Below are 15,683 nucleotides of genomic sequence, written 5' to 3'. Positions count from 1 at the left end.
CAAACAAGTATTTAACAATGCTTTTAGGTGTAGAATAACAGCATATTTCTCTTTCTATATTCCAGGTTTTCACTTTTATTCTAGTAGGACTAGAAATCAGACTTTCTTTTTAAATATCTGATTGCAATTAAGAATCAACTGATCAAATATGTGTGAGAATAGATTTGGAAATGAATTTAAAAATTATCCTGATGCTAATGGAGAAATCTGTGATGATTCCTCTTTTAAAGACCTTCAAAAAAGAAAACCCAACAGCCATGTTTAACTTGAGCTGTCACTTGGTATCTAACAAGGGGAAAAGGTAGAACAGGTAAATTTTAGATTATCTCACTAGAAAGAGAACTCTGCTCAAATTCCATGGCCAAGATTGTGACCACTTAACACAGGATAGCATGATTCAAGGTGCCTACACAATATACATGGTTCTGCTTGGGAACCATGCATGTGTATAAAGAAGTTTAAATCAGTTGCTTGAATGGAGTGACAAAGTGGTCCTGCTTCAGCCTGAGGAAGCAGCGCCACCTGCTGCTTGAGCTTTAGTTTATGGTTGAGCATTCTTTAATAGAAACTGATCTTTACAGACCTAAGCACAAAATGTTGGTCTATTGTTATCTTTTAAGATTTACATTGGAGTCAATTTATTGAAATATTTGGTTTTTTTATGTGTGTGTGTGTGTGTGTGTGCATGTTTTAGTCTATACATTCATATTGAGAACAATTATTAAATAAAAGAATGGGAGAGAGAATAGGAGAGACAAGAATATAAATATGAAAAAAATGGGAATATAGAGTATTCCTTCTTGGTGTCTTTTATTCTGAAACTAAGTGATGTTGTCCATTTGCTTTTTTATGTGTAGTAATCACATAAGAATCAAAAGATAACCAAGCTTGTTTAAATTGAACCATTTTTCATATTTTATCCTAGTCTGCCCAAAAGTGAGTCCTTTATTAAATGATTACAGATTTATTAGGCTTTCATTGAGTTCCCCTTTCTCTAGTGTTTGTATTCAGAGCATAACACTTAATTATACAATATTTTAAATAACTGCCAATGTTCCTAATGTATTTTTGTTATAGCATCACATAAGCATTTACAAGAGCATATCTTTTTATTAAGTTGAGGTCATTAATTACCCTTCCAACCATTTTGGTTTATTTCATTTAGTGTATTACACCACAACATAAATAAGTGACAGTAGACATGGAACAATAGTGATTTTTTTAAATAGTGATTATGATTTTTTTCTCATTCCCTATAACTCTCCCAAGGTCTTAACTGCTACTGACCACTGACATTAATTATGGTGAAACTTACACTTCCATGCTGAGAATCTGTATCATTTCAGATCCTGATTCATAATTAATTTTCTCTTTAAATCTGTCATATATATATATATATATATATATATATATATATATGTATATAATTGATTTCAGAGAGGAAGGGAAAGAGATAGAAAGATAGAAACATCAATGATGAGAGAGAATCATTAATTGGCTGCCTCCTGCACATCCCCTACTGGGGGGGATTTAGCCCAAAACCCGGGCATGTGACCTTGGCTGGAATCAAACCTGGGTCCCTTTAGTCCCCAGGTCGATGCTCTATCCACTGAGCCAAACCAGCTAGGGCAATTTATTTATATTTTAATAGGATGTCACACAACCCAGAATTTGTCATTTTTGATATTTGTTAGGGCTTTGATTTTCTAACACATTGAAAATCATATCTATGTCACATGCCCAAGTCATAATTTTATAATTGAAACACATTCAAAATCTAGGCACACGAAAAGTACAGAGGGTTCCAATTTTGTATCTTGGTTTGAAGAGCAATCTGCTCAAATTCCAAAAACTGTCAAAAACGTGATTTTCTCATGCTTGTCCTTATCTTGAAAGGCTTTTGTTACATATTTTTTAACATTCAATGAAAACTGATTGAATACCTGTTATATGTTAGAAACTATAGTAAGTTCTGGAGGTTTGGTAATTAAAAAATCAGTCCCTTGTCCTCAGTGAGCTCCCTTTCTTGCTGAGCAATAGTGCATAGATAGTTCTAGAACAGTGACAGAAAGTTGCTATGGGCAGGAAAAGAAGTGGAACTCAACTCAAACTTTGGTAAGTGGATTATGTGACTTATGCTAGTTAGGGGGAAATCCTGTAAGAGAGAAATCCTGAATTGAGCCTACAGGTAAACTAAAGTGTTTGTCAGGAAGGGAAGTAGAGGAAAGGTGTTCCTGGTAGAGACAAGATTTGCAGAGACACTGAGATGAAAGAGGACAAGTATTAGGAAACGTGTTGTCAGTTTACTAAGACTGTTCATCTGGCGTTCAGAGGATATATTTCAATTGGAGATCTTCTAACCTAAGCTTTGTGAATCTTTAATAATATGTATAACTTGACTGAGAAAAACAACAAATTGGTTCTATCTTGCAAGACCTTCCGTCACTTATCCCACTGTTTTTACACCTTTTTCTCCCCTCCCAGAGGACTGGTATGAACAGTTGTACCCCCTCATCCTTACCCTGAAGGACTGCATGGGGGAAGTGGTGAACCGAGCCAAGCAATCCCTGACCTTCGTACTCCTTCAAGAACTGGCCTACAGCTTGCCCCAGTGTCTGATGCTGACTCTGAGAAGGGACATCGTCTTCAGCCAAGCAGTAGGTGCCCCTTGTGTTGTGAGCACAGCACCATGCTGGGTTGTTCGCTGCTATCATTGGTGAAGACAGGGGTCTCCCCTGGGCAGTTTTATTTTTAAAGGGATTCTTTCCTGATAGTTTTGGTACCCAGTTTTTCTTATTCATAAGTAGAGGCCTGGTGCACGAATCTGTGCACTGGTGCGGTCCCTCAGCCTGACCTGCATGCACCCTCTTGCAATCTGGGACCCCTCAGGGGATGTCAGAGAGGTGGTTTTGGCCTGATCCCTGCAGGCCAGGTCAAGGGACCCAACTGGTGCACGAATCCATGCACCGGGCCTCTAGTATGCATATAAGATCTTTGGTTAATCTCTTACTGCCCTCCTCCTTCCCCTCTTCCCTCTGAGATTCATCAGTCTTTTCCATGTTTCCATGCCTGTGCATTGAGCCCACTCGTGGTCATTGCGCATCATAGCTACTGGCTGGTTGGCTGGTCACTTAGGCTTTTATAGATAGATAGATAGATAGATAGATAGATAGATAGATAGATAGATATGAACAAAACAGTTTATAAGATCTTAGTGTTTATTTCTTCAGAGGTGGCCAAGTCTCTGAAAGGTAGATGTAGAAATTTCAGAACAGAGAGTCTGTGAAGGAAAGGGTCACCCATGCTGTCATTGTATCATGCCTTGGGGTCTCTGTACAGAGCACAGTGGAAGGAAAGGGATAGTTGCCTTGCACTGCAGGTGGCCAGCTAGGACTGGCAAAGGGGCCTGTTTGCAACTCACTATTTATACAGCTCCTTCATGGATTCCAGGATGGGGCCTCATTATGGTCTCTTCTTTTGTTTAGAAAATAAATTTGCCAGCAGGAGGGCTTGAACAGGGGGTTTGACAGGAGCACCTCCTTTGCGTACACCCAACCAGATTCCATGACACCAAGGCCGGCCTCCATCACAGTGGCTATGCGGGGGCCTTCTTCTCCCCTCCTCCCTCCACCCCATGAGTTTTATAGACAGCCACAGGGAGGGAGAGAGACAGAAGGCCTCTCTTTCTAAACATTTAAGACCAATGAAGTATTTTAACCAAACTGCCCCTGTCATGGATGCTCCAGTGACAAATGGAGCTATGTGCTCTGACTGATACACATTTCCTCATTGAGTATTTTCAATGATTCTATGAAATGAGTAGTCGTCTATTCTGTATGTGCAAAAAGTGTCTTTTAAAATAATAATATGTGTACATTTTAAATAACTTCTAATTGTCTTACTGCTGGAAATGGTAGAGACAGGATTTGTAGTCATGTCAACCTGACTCAGAGCCCATGCTCTTTCCTCTTTCACAATGCTGCCTGCCCCAAGCCTTACTTGATCAAAGACTGCCAACTGGTTTCAACATAGATATATAAATAGAGTTTTGTTATATGTACTTGAGATTTTTTAATTAAATCTCTGATGCCTCAGAAGTCTTCAATATTTTTTAATTAAAGTTTGCTGACCCCCATCAATTTCTTCAATGATTTTTTTTTAGCTTGCTGGATTGGTCTGTGGTTTTATCATCAAATTACACACAAGTTTGCATGACCCTGGCTTCCTACAGCAGCTTCACACGGTGGGATTGATAGTACAATATGAAGGACTGTTAAGTACATACAGTGAGTATGGATGGTTGGTACATGTGAAAGTCATACTCCTATTCATAGGATATTTGGTCCTTGGATTCCTCAGTTAAACATAAAAATGAAAGTAAAACTTTATTGCATCAAGCATTCCAGAAGTAATGTAACTTTTCATTCCTTGCATTCACTTTGTAACTGAACTCCCCTCCATTATGTTATGAAAATAGAATTATAAATTATTTCATAGTGGAGACCTAAGCAGCCATCTGGCTTTTTAATAGAAAAGGCTCTTTGCCAACATAGTTTCAAGAACTGGATTTTTAAAGTCCAACCCTCTAATACCTAGAACTGCACTGTTCAATTCATAGCCTGGTATGGCTATTGAGCACTTGAAATTTATCTAGTTCAAATCAGTATGTATAAGACACGTATACCAGATTTAACAACTAGTTAAAAAAAGAGTTTTATATTAATAACTAATTATTTTATTTTGATTATATTGATTTATCAATGGAATTATATTTTAGAGATATTGAGTTAAAATAAAATATATTATTAAAATTAATTTAACCTTTTTATTTTAATCTTTTAAAATATGACTACTGAGCCCTGGCTGGGCAGCTCAGTTGATTAGAGCATCCTCCTAATACGCCAAGGTTGTGGTTTGATTCCCCAGTCAGAGCACATACAAGAATCAAACAATGAATGCATAAATAAGTGGAACGACAAATTGATGTTTTTCTGTCTCTCTTTCTCTCTTTCTTTTCCTCTCTCTCTGAAATTAATAAATGAAAAGATTTCTGACTATCAGAAAATGGAAAATTACATATGTGGCTCACATTCTATTTCTATTGGGCAGTGCTGATTAGAATGGTACTTGATTACCTCCTTCTTAGGCTTTATTTGCCAGTGTATTGAGATATAAAACTAGCATGAGCCTAGGTAGGATCTTCAATTCAGCCATTTCTATTATTTCTAGAAATCAAATCTCAGTCCTGCCAATGGGAAGAATCTGCAGGACACTTTGTTTCACAGAACAGTCAAAACATCGCTGCTGCCTCCCAGCAAATGAGCCCGTGAACTGCTGGAGTCCGTTGTCATGGCTCTTATTTCACTGATGAAAACTTTCAGCCTCTGAGGAAAAGCATTGAGAATCTGAGGAAAAGCATTGAGAATGGATTCGTTTCATTCAGAAACTCCTTTACTAAAATGCTAGAACAAATCCCAGTAGTGAGGTAGACTACACAGGGACACTTTCTTCAAATAGAGTGCTTGTGCCTGGCTGGTGTGGCTCAGTGGTTGAGCATCAACCAATGAACCAGGAGGTCACGGTTCAATTCCCAGTCAGGGCACAAGCCTGGGTTACAGGCTCAACCCCTAGTAGGGGGTGTGCAGAAGGCAGCCGATCAATGATTCTCTCTCATCATTGATGTTTCTATTTCGCTCTCTCCCTTCCTCTCTGAAATCAATAAAAATGTATTTTTTAAAAAATAGTACACTTGTAACCAGGCTCCTTTCTCTCATTTAGGTGATGAAATCGGAATGCTGGAGGACATGGCTGTTGGCATTTCAGACTTGAAGAAAGTTGCATTTAAAATAATTGAAGCCAAATCCAATGATGTCTTGCCAGTTATAACAGGGAGACGGTAAGTGGTGCCCATTTCCCAAAGTTACCAAGCTTTGTTAGATACAGTGGGACCTTGACTTACCAGTGTCCCGACTAACGAGTTTTTTGAGATACCAGCTGTCTCTCGGCTGATTTTTTGCATTGAGTTGACAGAGTAATTTGAGTTAACGAGCTCCTTAACGAGCTCGGTCTCGGAACAAATTAAACTCGTAAGTCAAGGCCCCACTGTATTTGAATTGGCTCTTGATGAAGGAGCTGAGGAGAAGTAAGGTTTGCACTGGAAATTTTTTTTCTCTCTTTCCCTTGTTGGTGAGAAATAAATGTAGGTGACATGATAGGGGGAGATCTTTAAAAACTCCTAGAAGTCTCCTGACTGTAAATTGTACTGTAGTGAGGTGAGTATGGCATTGCTTCTCCGTGAAATATGAGGACTTCAAAATACCAGCTTGCACGAAGAGAATATTTTCCTCTTTATTACTATCCAGTGTAAAGCTCTGGATATTTTTACTTTTGCTAGAATCATTTGGTTAATAGCATCATAATTCTTGAGATGACTTCATATTAAATTCTGTTAAAGGCAGCAACATTTTAGAAAAGATGTGTTTCTATATCAGGGGCATATGCCACCATTTTTCTTAATTATTTTTGACAATTCACTCCCAGACTGAGATTTCTGAGAATGGCTTTAAATAAATAGCTTCGAAGGTCAGCATATGATAGGCAGAATATCAGAAATAATTAAGAAGATGATGCTGTGTAGTATAGAGCTCCAACAGAAAAATTATATCCTATGGTAAATCATTTCAATCAGAAGTCCTCCAAGTTTTAACCATTCTGCTGTTAGCGCTTTTCAATGCTTCCTGAGGTTATTTGAAATTTGAAAACATTTTCTGAGCACAGTGAATAAATATGAGGGTACTATAATAGAGAGAGTCCTGCTCATGCTAGAGAGAGATGAAGAGGAGACTAAGTAAGTTCAAGCTAATCTTGTTTTCTTGACTTTAGTAAACGTCTGATAATTTTGTGTGATGGATGACTTGAGGTGGTTGAATGAAAGCTGGTTACTTATACATAAAGAAACAGCACATTCTCATAAAACTAAATATTTCATGTGCCAACTAATGTTTAATTTACCATTCATTGGAAGAAAGAGGAGTAAAATTGCTCATGCATATACCTGGAAAATAGTACCACTCTATAATACTTTAAAAATTATTATCAAAAGGGAGAAACAGGTATTTTTATCACAATGTATGAGGGGAGCTTACCAGGCCATTTTATATAGACAGAGTACAGGATGCTGTTTCTGAGGGGATTCTTCAGGCTGTATCTAAATTCAGAAGTCATCATACAGATGTGGACTTCTAGAATGGCTAAGTGCACAGCTTGGCAGATCCTCTCTTCAGAAAGCAACATTACAAATGGACTGAATTGTCTAAGATGGTCCTCTTAGGACTAAGGGAATAATGCACACACAAATTTAGAAGCATTCATTGATGGAAAACTCGTGAGCATTGGGATAAGACAGTTGGAGTCTGTGACCTTGTTGCCAGGTTGCTTCCGGCAACCCCAGCTCTATTTGCACAACATTACCAGAGGAAGATAGCCCATGAAAACCAGCAGTTTCATTACCAGAGGAGGGGGCTGACAATTCGGATTGGAAAGCAGAAAAAAGTACACTCCTGAAAAGTTGTCAGAAACAGTGGTGATTTAGATCATTTTATTCACAATAGCATCAAAAAGGAATAATTACATGGGACTAAATTCAACCAAGTACTCCAAGAACTGTACACAGAACACACAAAACATTGCTTAGAGAAATTAATAAGATTCAATAAGTGGAAAGACAGTCCATGTTCACAAATTAGAATTCTCAATATTGTTTAGATGACAATTCTCCACAAATTGAAATCTCGGTTGTATTTTTTTGTAGAAATTGGCAATCTAATTCTAAACTTTACATGAAAATACAAAGAACCCATAAAACCAAAAACACTTTTATAAAAGAAGAACTTAGAGGACTTATACTTTCTGTTTTCAAAACTAACTATAAAGCTACAATAATCAAGACCATGTAGTACTGGCATAAGTATATACAGATAGATCAGTGGAACAGAATGTAGAGTCTAGAAATAAAGTATTACCTTTAGGGTCAGTCAATTTCAACAAAGGTGCCAAAACAAATCAATGGAGAATCTTTTCCAAAAATGTTGCTGTGATAATTGGTTAGCCACATGCATAGGAGAAACTACAGAGATTTCACAGAGATTCTTTGATTGTCCTGTGCTTGTTTTCCAAATACATGTATTACAATCCCAGCAGTCTATATAGTTCTGGAATCACATGGATTTTCCTAAATTCTGGGTAAAACTCTCTTCTATATTCAATTCACACTGCATCAGAAGATGTCAAGTTTCAAAACATACAAGTAGATATTCATGGTGACCATATTTTATTAATCCTAATTTAAATTTCAACACTAAACACTACGAGTAGTGTTTTTGTTTTTATTTTTTTAATGTTTATTGTTGAAAGTATTACATATGTCTGCTTTTTTCCCCCCACTGACCCCTTCTAGCCTGCCCTGCCCCCTGCCCCAGGCCTTCACCACACTATTGTCTGTATCCATGGGTTATGCATATATGCATACAAGTTTTTGGTTCATTTCTTCCCACCCACCCTCTGAGATTCAATAGTCTGTTAGGAGTATTTTTTAATGGAAATTTCCAATTTCCAAAAATATCCACCTGTGATATGCTAATGTTGCAAAATAATTAGGAACTCCCAACGGTTAGCCTTAAATAATGAAACTATTACATTTGCATCAGGCCATCACAAAGAGGGAGGTTCATCAATCATAATATCAGGCCATAATTGTTAAAAATGTTATAAATTATTTGGCTTCTTAGATTCACTATATTAAGAAATGTATCATGAATTACTTTGTTGTTCTTGATATCAGTTGGGTTTTTAAAATAACTAAATAAAACAAATATTGAGGTTCTTATGCACATACCACTGATACACAACAATGAACTGAAACTCTCTTCCTTTCCTAAAGGAACTCGGAACAATGGAGAGAAATCAAACATGTAAACAATGCTTTATACCAAGTAATTTAGTGCAGAAGTGAATGAAACGAGTATTGAATGAATTAATAACAGAAAATAAGCAGATAGCAGCCACAAACCTAAATCAGTGCTATATTCCAACTGTTTTATTGTTTGTTTCCAATGAATCTAAAATAACATAAAAACGAATTAAATAAGCAAGGCTTCCTCTCTTTATCCTTCACTTGCTTCAGTGAACATTACGTGGTGGAGGTGAAGCTTCCAGCGAGGATGTTTGAGACTCTACCTCCGCAGATCAAAGAAGGGCAGTTACTTCACGTACATCCCGTACTTTTTAACGTCGGAATCAATGAACAGCAAACTCTTGCTGAGAGGTAAGCTTCAGGTATAAGATTGATATTCAGGTTTTCTTTCTATTTCTTTTTTAATTTCTTTTTACAGTTTATATTAAATATTATTTGGCATTAGTTTCAAGTGCACTAGAATAATGGTTAGACAATCATATATTTTTGAACTAGTGTTTGCCCTGATATTTCCAGTACCCACCTGGCACCATACTAAGTTGTTACAATATTACTAACTATATTCCCTATGCTGTACTTTACATCCCCATGATTATTTTGTAACTACCAATCTGTACTTCTCAATCCCTTCACCTTTTTCACTCAGTCTCCCAACCCCCTTCCCACTGGCAGCGCTCAGTATGTTCTCCGTATGAGTCTGTTTCTATTATAGACAGACAAGTAGATTTTTAGTTTAAAGCAGGGGTGAGGAATCTCTGGCCCATGGGCCATAGAAGGCCTGTAAAATCATTTGGTTGGGCCCTGCAAAGGCATTAGGGGTGAGTTAATTAAATGTTTGACCAAATATAGCGGGCTAATTTTTAAGTTGAGATTTTGGTATGACTCTCAAATGATGTTAGAAATATCTAAATGGCCCTTGGCAGAAAACAGGAAGATTGGAGGGATAAAAAGAAAGAAGAAAGTTATCTATATCTTAGAGATATAGCCCTGCAGAGGCGGGGAGACTAACATTAAGTGAATATCAGTTACGTACAAGTACAGGGGCTGGTGTTTTAGACTTGATATTTCATTCAAGTTTATATTTGGTGATTATGAAAATATTTTGGTGTGTCAAGGGGATTGATGGAATGACTCAGGGCCAGGGGTGACTGGGATGTTTTTGAAATCACCATTGTGCAACATTTCTGAAAAAAAGGAGACTCCTGCCCTGGCCAGTGTGGCTCAGTTGGTTGGGCATTGTCCTGTGTGCCATGACATTGCTGGTTCGATTTCATGCCCATGCTGTGGGTTCCATCCCCAGTGGGGGTCATGCAGGAGGCCCTAATCAATGTGAAAATGTGAAGCTCTCACATCAATGTTTCTCTCTCTTCTACCTTCCTCTCTCTCTCTCTAAAAAAAAAAAAAAAAAAAAAAGGAGAGTCCTTAGGCAACTTTAGCCATCTATTTAAAAAGGAAATATAAAATGTGTTCCTTTCAGGTGCTATTTTATGACTTATTACTGTTTTCTTTTTTCTCTTTTTAGGTTTGGAGATGTTTCTTTGCAAGAAAGTATTAATCAGGAAAATTTTGAACTTCTAAAAGAATATTACACGATATTTATGGAAAAGATGCCTCCTGATTGTAAGTCTGAGAGTTATAGAAAACAATAATAATTGCTTGATTATAAATCTTCAGGAGAGGTCGGATATAGAGGTCAATGGAAGAAAGAAGCATGTGCCGGTGATGTGAGAGCAATTTTGAGATTCTCTGAACCAACATAGCTGATTGCCAAGGTGGCATGGTCCACACCTGCCTCGTTACCCTGATGTGTCTGGCTGGTCATGCTAGGATATCGTCAGTGCCACTGGACAATACCAAAAGTAAAAATAAGGAACTTATCATTAGAAATCTCAGTTGAGTCCAATAGAAATTTTGTGTCATTCTTAACCATGTAAAAGACTTTAGTAAAGGTTTAGGTTTTTTATTTAGAAGCTACATCAGATGCATCATGCATATCCAAGGAGAAAATCAGATAGAATACAACTTCTATAGGAGATATAAAGTGATATACAATAAGGAACCAGTTTATCACATATACTTACTGCAATATTTATGTGAAAAACTATTAAGGCATCTAAGCCTATAGAAATACGTTTTACACCTGTGGATTCTTCTTTAATTTTCTTTCCCTCCCTCCCTCTTTCTTTCTCTTTCTTTCTTTCTTTCTTTCTTTCTTTCTTTCTTTCTTTCTTTCTTTCTTTCTTTCTTTCTTCTTTCTTTCTTTCTTTTCCATTGTTCAGTTACACAGTTCTTTTTTCCCATAAAATTAAGCACATAGCATTTGAGCAGTCCAAAGTCAGAGAATCAAGAATGTCTTTCCATAAGTACTATAAATATGTTGGGATATTGAGGTATTCACAATGATAAGATACCAGGTTTTAATAAAGTAAGAAATATTTTCATATTTTTAACCAAAAGTTGTAATAAAAGTCTACCTGTCACTGTATCACTTGCACTCTGTTCACTGATCTCTATTCTGACACTTAGTTTGAACCATCTTAGGTGGCGGAGTGTTTAGATCTTTTCATAACACAGTGACTCTTGCCTTAAAATATCATAATGGCATATGTATACCCATGTGTACATGCGTAGTTAGAAAATTTCACCTGCAGTTTTATTTTATTTCACATACAATATTTTAATGCCAAAATAAAATTTAGTACAGGGAAATTCTTTGGTAGCCAGCATACTTATAAAGTTCAAATTTGTTAATTACTTGAAAACTTTAGTTTTTTTATAGCATTTTTTGCATTAGTAATTAATGGGAAAGGGGTTTATTTGAGCCAAGTATGGAGATCCTAAGAATGGAAAAGCCATGTCCTGTAAATCTTTGCTGTCTTCATCTGAATCGAGAAGTAAATATCTGAAATTGGTGCCGGAACTGTTGACAACAGGGAGGTCTGTTTTCTCTATCTGGGTACTATATGCTGTGGATTTCTCCTTCCACATCTTTGAATAGTGATGTAGCTCTCAGACAGTTGTTCTCTCTGCCTTGACTCTAAGGCACACTAAACTATCAGGATGTACTTCCCTTCACATCCTACCTGGCCTCTTTGACCACTGCAGAGACTCTGGTGGGGCAGATATAAGTGCTTCTCTCTCTTCTTGCTCTGATCTTCCCATTGGGTTACATGATCTCAGAAACCTTTCAAGGCCCCTTTCATGCCCACCTAGATCATTGAGACACCTAAATTTGGGGTTAGCAAATAATAAAATAAAATAAAGCACTTCTATAAATCGCTAGCACAAACTATTCCATGTTTTAGAGTCACCATCACATTTGCTATATGATTTGGAGCAAATGTGATAGTGATTTGGTTGGACGAAATGCTTCTTTCTCTATCCTTTAAATGAGGAGTAAGCAAGTATTAGTTTATCATCTCAGACCTCTCTGTTGTCTCTTGATAATGTCCATTTCTTGCACTTTTCCCAAAGGAGAAGGGTATTGTCATCCAGGTCTATTGGAATGCTTCCACTAGTTGAGTCCTGCGTCAGCCCTATTAGGGAGGGCTGCCTGGCCCTGTGAGCTAAGAAGGAAAAACACCCAGGGCCCTTTGTGAGCTGAATATTGTAAACTATCTTTACACTTGGAGTGCGGGTGAATTTCCCGCCAAAATATAAGATGGCTCTGTCTTTTGGTTTTGTTCCATCCACCAAAAGGGTGGATTACAAACAAATATTTGGTAATACGCAGTTACAATCGGCCCGAGTTTACACGTTTCCCGAACTCCACCGCAAATCTATATGAACCGAGTTAAAGACGGCTCCCGCGGAGTACGCGCAATTCACGCGAGCCGACTTAACTCGTTTCCCGCACTCCAAGTGTTTACAATATTTCATATCCCTGCCCAATATATAATGGGTTTAGTGGCTCCGCAATATTAAAATGATTTCCCCCACCCATTTTCATTCCTCTGCTACTCCTAGTGTTGACACTGTCCCTTTGTGACTCAAGGATGGCTGCCATGAACTATTCCCATCCTCAACCAAAGAGCTTTTCTTCCCCTTTGCGTTTTACAGGGTCCTGAGCCTCCCTCACCTGGAACATCACAGATCACTTGCATACATACCCCTGCAACAATTGCCCAGGTCAGAGTCAAGTTCTGACTGGCTTAGATTTAGATGCACATCCCTGAACTAGTCCTGATTTCAAGGGAGATGGAATTGTATCGATTTACTTCAGAGTGAGAACGTGATTGATCCCAAGTAGATTTTATGCCTGATATGCAGTGGGAAGTGAGTGGAACAGGTGCTGGGATTCATTTCCATTTCATCTGAGACTCTGACAACTTAAAATAATTGACAATGAGGGGATGGATGAGGCTATTGCCTTGGCCTCATTAGTGTTACAGTTCGATCAGCTGAGAGTTCACAGTCCTATTCCTGTTCATCGCTCAACACCCTGTCTTTGGTTCAAGTCAATGTCCAATTCAGAACTCTTGTTGAAGAAGCCCCGTTTGACGAAACAAGGAGAAAGGGTGTACTCCAAAGTGCATGTGTACTTGGCTGTTCTGTTTCATTGGGAGGCGGTGGGAGTCAGTCCCTGGGTTTGTGAATGTTCTTGATCATGATCACTGTGTGCACCTGTGTGTGTGTAAGAGAAGGTTTTCTACTTCGGATAAATTCTGAGAAGCTTGGCATCCTATCCGAGGCTATGAACTCTCTTAAGAGCTATGAATGTCTTCCTCTGTTTTTCAGAGTTGACACAGAATTTAATGATGTAGCCTCTTCTGCCAAGACTTTTATTAATTGTTTTCCACTGCAAGTCAATTAAACTTGACAGGGTTCTTGTCCTTATTTTGCAGTTGAGAAAATAGGGACAGAGGGTTAAGCAACTTGCCCAAGACCACACATCAAAGTTGGAGCAAGATTTGGCACTAGAAATCACTTTTCTAGAATTTTGGCTGGGTGTTTTCTTTAAAAACAATTATGAAAGTTTCAATCAAACAAACAAAAAACAGATCATCAAATAACAAACACTAGGGAACTTGTCCTTCAGCCTCACAGATTTTGTAGGAAAGAAATATTTTCAGTTAAAGGGGAAGCCCTGTCTGGTTTCCATCTCTAACCCTCCTGCCTCTGAGCAAATCAATACCCTGAATTTGGTGTTTTACATTCTCATACACATTCTTACTCCAAATGTATGTAACCATAGAAAATATGGTACAGCTTTGCACATTTAACTTTATATTATTGCTGTTATCTTATATGAATCCTGCTATAATTTGAAATTTTTACTCAACATGTTTTGTATATATTTATGATGATACATACAGCATTTATTTATTTTACCTATATATTACATTACAGCACGATGTAACAGTTTACTGTTCTCTCTTTGAAATTTAAATTTTTAAAAAATATTAAGCAAAGCAATGAACATTTTTGTACTTTCACCTTTTTATTACATTATTCAACCTCATTTGAATAAAGAATATTCCTATGGAGATAGGCATAGAGATTAGTTGCTCTAAGTTTGTTGTTAGAGGAATGCAGGAGTGAGGAGCAAAAAGCAAAACTTATTGGCTATATTTACATTTTAGGAGACTGATTTTCAGACTAAAACCAATCCATGTTCTATTGATACCATGATTTTCAGTGGCTATGTAAGGCTCTATCATTATATCTTGAAATCTCATCTATTAATCTATAAACTAGTCATTACTTATGATACTTCTTTCAAGAACCAGATCTGAGTTTCTGTGGCCTGCAAGATTTTGGTCATGTTGAAAAAAACTTGGCAGCAAGTAAAGTGTTGGATTGATAGGGATGTGCTCTGAATAAGGCAAGTTTTATCATGACAGACATGGAAATAGTGACTTGAAAACTGTAAGCACATCAAAATGATCCCTTCTAAAAAGCATGCAATGGGGAGAGGGGGTGAAATTACAAGGAACATCATGTCTGTCTATGCTAGAGCACTATCCTTATGGGCAAAGGATAGCCATTTGGTTTATATTTAGGAGGTGTATAGGTGGTTTAAAATGGCTGATTAAAAATATCTCCATGTCAACAATGAAACTAAATTATTTTGAAAAATCATTATGCTTTATTCTGGAGTCTCAGAATTCTGAAGAAGCTGGTCCATTGTGTTAAGATGATTGCTTTTTAATACCCATAGTTTATTGTGAAGACACTAGCACAGATTTGGGGAAAATTAATTACTGGCATAGGAGTTGGGAGACTAGGTTTTTTATTTGACTCTGCCTCTGACTGTGAACCTTGTGGAAAAAATCTCCTAAGAATCTTGACATGAGGTTGCCTTAAATCAGTGTTTTGCAGAATTTTTATATTTACCCCATATAGTCTCTTGATTCAGACTAGCTATTCAGTAATAAAAAATGGAAGGTTATATCCATCTATGCCATGCTTTGATTGAAGCAGTCATCATCATTAAGAATGTATTTCTTGCCCTGGTGGGTGTGGTTCAGTTGGTTGGTGCTTCATCCCATACACCAAGAGGTGGTGGGTTTGATTCCTGATTGGTGTTTCTCTCTCCCTCTCCCTTCTTTCTCTCAAATCAATTTTTTTAAAAAGAATGTTTTTCTTGTTAGTATACAGCAGTTCTCAACCTGTGGGTCACAAACAATGAAAATATATCCTGCATATCAGATATTTACATTATGATTCATAACAGTAGCAAAATTACAGTTACAAAGTAGCAACAAAAATA

At 37.4% G+C, this 15,683-nt stretch overlaps 1 protein-coding gene across 1 annotated transcript in view; it reads left to right on the top strand.

The window, feature by feature from the left end:
- The window catches only part of INPP4B (inositol polyphosphate-4-phosphatase type II B), a 496,781-nt gene that overhangs the window by 436,505 nt on the left and 44,593 nt on the right, over nucleotides 1-15,683 (top strand). Inside the window, exons 20-24 of the mRNA XM_023754658.1 lie at nucleotides 2,485-2,657; nucleotides 4,163-4,286; nucleotides 5,779-5,896; nucleotides 9,182-9,322; nucleotides 10,494-10,591. Of these exons, the coding sequence (XP_023610426.1) occupies nucleotides 2,485-2,657; nucleotides 4,163-4,286; nucleotides 5,779-5,896; nucleotides 9,182-9,322; nucleotides 10,494-10,591 (654 nt within the window). The remainder of the gene's footprint in view (nucleotides 1-2,484; nucleotides 2,658-4,162; nucleotides 4,287-5,778; nucleotides 5,897-9,181; nucleotides 9,323-10,493; nucleotides 10,592-15,683) is intronic.

This window comes from Myotis lucifugus, unplaced genomic scaffold, assembly GCF_000147115.1.
Source record: "Myotis lucifugus unplaced genomic scaffold, Myoluc2.0 scaffold_1, whole genome shotgun sequence".
Taxonomy (NCBI): Eukaryota; Metazoa; Chordata; class Mammalia; order Chiroptera; family Vespertilionidae; genus Myotis; species Myotis lucifugus.
The sequence above is the reverse complement of the archived record's forward strand: the minus strand, read 5'-3'. Positions and strand labels throughout refer to the sequence as shown.